This window comes from Caloenas nicobarica, chromosome 16 (assembly GCF_036013445.1).
Source record: "Caloenas nicobarica isolate bCalNic1 chromosome 16, bCalNic1.hap1, whole genome shotgun sequence".
Lineage (NCBI taxonomy): Eukaryota > Metazoa > Chordata > Aves > Columbiformes > Columbidae > Caloenas > Caloenas nicobarica.
This window is the reverse complement of record NC_088260.1, coordinates 10,489,223-10,495,730: the sequence shown is the minus strand read 5'-3', so window position 1 is coordinate 10,495,730 and position 6,508 is coordinate 10,489,223. Positions and strand designations below refer to the sequence as shown.

The following is a 6,508-nucleotide window of genomic DNA, read 5'->3' as shown; positions in this document are numbered from 1 at the left end:
CCTGGCGGCGGCAGGAAGGGGCGGGCGGCGGGAGCGGCGCCGGGAGCCCGAGATGGTGGGCGCCGGGGCGCGCGGGGCGCCGCTGCTGCCGCCCTTGGTGCTGCTGCTGCTGCCGCTGCTGCGGGGCGCGGCGGGCGGGCTCGCCGACAGCGTCGTCTGGGCCGTCAACGCGGGCGGCGATGCCCATGTGGACGTGAACGGCATCCACTTCCGCAAGGACCCGCTCGAGGGCCGCGTGGGCCGAGGTGAGGGCGGGGGGGACGCGGTGCCGCGCGGGCAGCCGGCGCGGGGGGCGGTGGGGCCGCGCTCAGCTCCGCCGGGGGCGGCGAGGCCCGGCCGTGTCAGCGGGAGTCCGGGACCCGCGTCTCCCCGCTGCCGTCCCGCCGCGCCCGGTCCCCCGTCGGTGGGTCTCCCCGCAGAGCCGCGGCGGCCCGGGCAGGCCCCCGGGCGGGGGCTGCTCTCCCTCAGCCGCCCGGGCCCGGTCGGGAGGAGGAGGCGGCCGGGGGACAGCGGGGGCCCGCAGGGAGCGCCGGCCCGGCCCCCCAGCGGCACTTGTCACCCGCCGGGCCCGCGGCCACCCGGTGCTCCCGCCGGGGCCGGCCGGGAGCTGCACCCCCCACCCCGGCGGAGCGGGTCCTGGGCCCCGGCGGCCGCGGGATGAGCCCCGCGGGCTCCTGACGGTCCCGGCCTGGGGCTGCGGGTTGTGTAATGCCGGAGGGGAAGCCGCTCCTCGCGGGCCGGAGTGGAATTTCGGCTGGAAAGGCGAGGGGAGCGCTCCGGCTGCCAAACCGGCCGCATGCAGCCACCTGGCTCCTCTCGTTCCGTTTTCCACTGGAACACCCCAGTTTCCACGGCGAGATCTGCCAGTTTGAAGCCCAGCCTGCAGCGCTCCAAGTGAGAACGTGCTTCGCCTGCTCTGCGCAGCTGGGCTGCTCGCGGTGCGGGGCGATGCCCGCTCCCCACGGGGAGCAGCGCTGGAGCCGGTGCTGGGATGGAGCTGGCTGGTCTGTGCCACTGAGCAGCTGAGCTCCGGTCCTGGCAGGGTGTTCCAGAGCAGGGCAGGGACAGAAGCAGAAGTAGAGGCAGATGGGATATGGTCAGCTGCTCTAACTACGGAATGAGTACAAGCTTCTGTTTACCAGTAAGGTGGGATGGAGAACCGCTATATTGGGTTACATTTTCCTGCTTCCCCACATGGGGAAACCACATGGGTTGCATGAATTTTGCCTTTTTCTGATAACTGGTGCACCGAAGCTTAGTTGATTCACAAATGTGTTGAAAAGTTAGATGTGCTGAGCTGCTTCTGCTGTCAGGTGACAGCAGGTGAGTGGTGGAGTGCTGATAACATAAGCTATCTGCTGACTTTCGGCTCTAACCTTCACTGTTTCCATGTCAGATGGTGAGAACTGCCCTGTGCCGTACAGCTGGGACTGCCGTTGCTCACACAGCGTGAACACTAGCCCAAGCGGTGAGCCCTTTGGGCACAATGGCTACAGGGGGGTCACGTTTAGATATTCGTACAGTTTGTCAGGCGTTTGTCACCCTGTGGAAGCCGGTGACCTGGTCACACGGCATGCCCCGATTGCTGTGGGTCAGCTTGCCTTTGCACACCTCTCACTTGTGTGTCTTGAGGGAGAATGTACTTGTGGACTTGAGCAGTTTATTTTTGAGTTGAGGAGAAAAAAAAAGGGTCTTTTTCAAGCACACTGTGACATGTTCTTCTTTTGGGGAAAGCCTGTGGTGTCTCCTCTGAAGAGCAGGCTGTAACAGCCATCCTGCTTCAGCCAGCCGTGCCAGGCACAGCAGAGGAGACTTTACCCCTTTGAGCTCTCAGCTGCTGTTCCCTCAATGGCTTTTTATTGCACCATTGTTGGGTTTACTCTGGGCTCCTCTCTGTGTCGATAGGCATGTAATGGCTACAGCAGAAATATGTGGCTGAGCCGGAGGACATGACCTGGGGATAGTGTTACTGGGCTGTACTGCCTCTGGGCAAATTAAAACCTTTTCTTCTTTTAAAGGCTCAGTTCAGACGCTGTGCCCTAAAGGACAAAATGTGCTGATGGCAATTACAGAATAGCCAGGTGCTGAACAGAGTTGAGCTGCATCTTAATGTGTACTGCTCCTCTTGGTGAGCTGCCTCTCAGCGCACCCAGCGCTGTGAAATCAAACCCACTGTGAAATCAAGCTCACTTCCAGAGCTCTGTCAACAGACCTCAGATATGCAGGTGACGGGTCTTCCTCTCTAGTTACCTTCCTGGCTATTAAAGGACTTTCTTCCTGTGCAGGCTTTCCTCTAAAAGGAGCTGACTTCTCTGGAGTCCTTGGTTTGCTGTCACTGTAATCTGTAGCTGGCCAGAAATACCCGTGTGGGAGGACAGGTTAAACTTTTCACCCTCTGTATTTCTGGTGATTTAGAGTCTTCAGCCTTTGTGCCCAGCTTTGAGTGGTAAAGAAAAGCAGAAGATGGCCTGAGCAGCTGTGTGTGAAACAGGAGACTAAGAACTGGCATTAATTTCCCCTTGCTCGTTTGCGTTGGCTCCACCTTTGGCAGCATGCGCCCGGTTAGTAGTTCTTGCTTTGTCTTGGCCAGTGTAGTGTCTGCTCCCATGGAAATGGGGGTGGAAGTGGCACGTGTCGGCAGAGAACTTCGTCTGGAGCAGCTTCTCCTGACCCAAGTGCCAGTGGGCAAGTGGTATCCACAGTTTTCCCTCCTGCCCCTACTTGATCTGAGCTCCCGAGGCACGCATCAGTTTGCATTTGTACAGTAACCCTGACACAATAAAATGTCAAGTTGGTTAAGATCTGTGCTCTAGAGGTGCTGAAATAATGACAGAGAAGAGGCAAACTTTAGGACTTCTGTTATTTTCTCAGGTATTGTCTTGTTTGGGAATGTTTGGGCCTTTCTCAGAGGCCTGTTCAGATGCCCGCAGGCAGCACCTGTTTCAGCTGGATGGCTGTGAGAACGGCAGCTGATGGAGCTGCTGGTGCTCTTGAAACCCTCCTGTATCTTTCTTGCTTCCTTCTTCCTGTCTTCAAGCCAGCGGGTGTTGCGTGGCTGTGGTGAGAAGAAAGGGTTTTGTAAGATGTCTAATGCTTTTCACCCATCTGCGATTCCACAGATTTTTCACTTGAGGAGGATGAGTGTCTATAACCTGGTGCCATTGACTGCTAAATTCAAGTATGTTGAATAAATGAGTTGAGTCAGGCCTGCCTGACTGTTTTGTTTTTGTACTCAGAGTTTGTAATTTGAAAATGTTGTAAAAATATTCTAGGTGTTTTTCCTCTTTGAAGCAGGAGTCAATGGCCAAGTCCTTTACCTCTGTGGCCTGTTTGTGAAACAGACTCTTCTTTCTGAAACAATGCAAGTGAGTTTACTGTATCTTAGACTGCAGCAAGTCCAGGCTTGTTTCTCCCCAGATTCTGGGGCTTTGGCTACTTCTGCTTCTGCTCCAGTGGTGCCTCCTCCTGGTTGGAGCAAGGAGGTGAGACAGGTCTGACAAGAGGGCTTAAGCGCCACTTAGGGAGTTAAACACTTCAAGAGTAAATAAAGTGTCTCTTCCATGTGCCTCAGGAATTAACCCTTCCTCTCACTGTTTTGTGCTTGAATCCCAGCTTCTGACTACGGGATGAAGCTGCCAATCTTGCGGTCCAACGCGGAAGATCAGATTCTGTACCAGACTGAGCGTTACAACGAGGAAACCTTTGGCTATGAAGTTCCCATCAAAGAAGAGGGTGACTATGTGCTGGTGTTGAAGTTTGCAGAGGTCTATTTTGCACAGTCTCAACAGAAGGTAAGCAATAGCTCCTTGGCTGTGTCTGTGATGCGAGTTCCTGGCTAAGACTGTGCATGTCCAGGCTGCCTCTGCTGCTCTGTGTGCTGGAGAAAGGAGTGAAGTAAGGCACTAATTGGTTAACTTTGTTCCTGGAGCTCTCATGGGCTCTGAGACTTCGAGCTCTCTTCCACATTCCAGACACACAGTTGGCCTGGAAAATTGCATTACAAAGTATTCAAACAAACATGCGCAACTAAACATAACTAGCACTAGAGTTTTATGATCTGTTTAGGCTGTGCTGGCTTTGAGAAGAAGTGGTTTTGCCTTTTTCCTGAACACTTGCTCCTGACCTGACGGCATGCCTGTGCCAAAGGAAGTATTGCGCAGATTGAATCAGAGAAGTGATTTGGGTTAAATAGCCTACTCAAAACAATTTTTGCAAATGTAATAATACTTGATACTGGTTCAAACTGATCCCAAAAGCCAGAGTTAAATTCTGTCCTCTTTATTGCTCTTTAGAGAAGAATAATCCTTGCTTACTTTTGAAATCCCTCATGTGTAGATGTGGAAGCAGGAGCACAAAGACCTCAAGGCCCTGTGATGAACTGAGGGAGAAGCGGTGTGTGTGTTAGTCTGACTTTGCCTTGACTACATCAGCTGCTTTAGAGCCCTGCTCCTTAAGCACTGTGCTGCCTTCCTGCCAGAGAAGTATTTCAGGGAACAGAACTGGTGGGGCTGCCTTACAGACTAGATGCAAAAAGCAGCCTCAGATTAAACTGAAGGGCTGAGGCACCTTTGGTTCCTCTTCCTTCATGTGGTTCCGCTGGGATTCCCCAGGTGCTGAGTGAAGTTTGAGTCATTACAGCCCTGAGGAGAACTTTCACTCTAAATTCACAGATGTGGTTAGCAGTTCAACATTTTATCTCCTTCAAACCCTGTGTGCTTCACCAACTTGTTTCCTCTTCTCTGCTCTGCTGCAGGCTGTCAGTTAGACATGGCTTAACTCCCTCGGGTGTGGTGTGCCGCAGCCACCCCGAGGTAGCAGGAGCAGGTCCTCAGCAGCTGGAAAGAAAATTGTGAAAGAAAAGTATGAATAAACCAGAATAAAATTGTGCTGTCCTCGGTTCTGAATGGCAGACATAGGGGTTATTTAAAAGTTGAAGGCAGATTTTGAGATATTTGAAAGCAATGTTAATGGCTGAGTGTCTTTAACTGGCTCCTTTTGGGCTCTGAGTCCTTCCCAAGGGGATACAGTGTGTGTGGTGGGACAGTGCTTGCTGCAATGTGTTCTGGTCCTGGGTGCATGACAAGCAGAGACTTTCCTGTTCTGTTCTCCTTTCAACCTTCATGTGCCTGAATCCGTCCTGACACACTGTCATTCCTTCCGCCCTGAAGGTATTTGATGTTCGCTTGAATGGCCACGTGGTGGTGAAGGACTTGGACATTTTTGACAGAGTTGGCCACAGCACAGCTCATGATGAGATCATTCCCATGAGTATCAAAAAGGGGAAACTGAGTGTCCAGGGAGAGGTTTCCACGTTCACAGGAAAACTCCACATTGAGTTTGTAAAGGTAATAAGCTTTGCTGGGCAGAGCCCTGATCTTCCTTTTCCTCTTTTTACCCAGCTGTGTGCTGGGGCAGGAGAGGTGATGGTAGGCGGGGGGGATATTTCTTACCTCAAAGCTGCAGCACTGACTCCTAATTTGCTTCCTCTAGGGCTACTATGACAATCCAAAAATCTGTGCCCTGTACATCCTGCAAGGAACAGTGGAAGGTAAGCACAGTTTTTGAGCCAGAAGGCTCTTCCCCCTTGGAGAGCAGCCTGTTGCTTCTCAGACCATGAGATCATAGATAGCTCTTGCTGACCCACCTCTGCCAAAATTCCTTCCCTCTCAGCACTTTCCCACAGAGTGCAGTTGCAGAAAAAAATAGGTGTGTAGTGTCCTCACACTTTTCCAAGTGCACAAAGCTGCGTTATTTTTTAACTAAGAAAAAGCAATCTGTGAGGGAGGATGCTCATGTTTCCTGGGGTGTTCTGGCCGTGGTGTTCATGTGGTGTCAGATGCCCTGTTGCTGTTGTGCATGCTGGATCGGGGAGCGGGGAATGGAGTGACTTGGGTGATTTCCCAGGTGACATCCTGCCTCTTGTCTTGTCTAACAGATGTTCCAAAGCTACAGCCGCACCCGGGTCTGGAGAAAAAAGAAGATGATGATGATGAAGATGAATATGACGATGGCTCCAGTGTTAAAAAACAGGCAAATAAGAACCGGGTTCAGTCAGGCCCGCGCACACCAAACCCCTATGCCTCGGACAACAGCAGCCTCATGTTTCCTATATTGGTGGCCTTTGGTGTCTTCATTCCTACCCTCTTCTGCCTCTGCCGATTGTGAGAGCAAGCCCCACAGAGCATCAGACAAGGGGCTGGGAGGGAAGGAGTTGGACCAAACACGGTTGCTTTCAATTTCTCCATATTGTTCGTAATTTAAGGAAAAAAAAAAAAGATTAAAAAAAGAAAACATGATTCATTTGGAATGAATAGCAGGTCCAGGTAAAAGGGAGCTTACCTTCCCCCTGCCAGCAAGCAGCAAGGCCCTCGCCTTCCCCTCGCACCATGTGCAGCCTCCAATCCTCCCTGGGGCATCCAAGAGTAAGCTGAGTCCTGGCTGTCTGTGTGTTGGGTTGTTGGAAGCTGATGCCAGCAGTCCTGGGCCATGTTGCACACTGAGAGAAAGC

The 6,508-nt window shown here is 52.7% G+C and overlaps 1 protein-coding gene across 1 annotated transcript; it reads left to right on the top strand.

Annotated features, from left to right (window-relative positions):
- On the top strand, positions 1 to 6,260 carry MLEC (malectin). The gene is made up of 5 exons (XM_065646595.1): positions 1 to 245; positions 3,613 to 3,791; positions 5,169 to 5,345; positions 5,491 to 5,548; positions 5,936 to 6,260. Exons 1-5 carry the CDS (start codon positions 53 to 55, stop codon positions 6,163 to 6,165), a joined length of 837 nt encoding a protein of 278 aa, XP_065502667.1. The 5' UTR covers positions 1 to 52; the 3' UTR covers positions 6,166 to 6,260.
- The last annotated feature ends 248 nt before the right edge of the window (positions 6,261 to 6,508 follow it).

Coding starts and splice junctions, on each gene's coding strand:
- MLEC (XM_065646595.1), top strand. CDS start 53: ATGGTGGGCGCCGGGGCGCGCGGGGCGCCGCTGCTGCCGCCCTTGGTG. Junction 3,792..5,168: donor TTGCACAGTCTCAACAGAAG/GTAAGCAATAGC, acceptor TCCGCCCTGAAG/GTATTTGATGTTCGCTTGAA. Junction 5,549..5,935: donor CCTGCAAGGAACAGTGGAAG/GTAAGCACAGTT, acceptor CTTGTCTAACAG/ATGTTCCAAAGCTACAGCCG.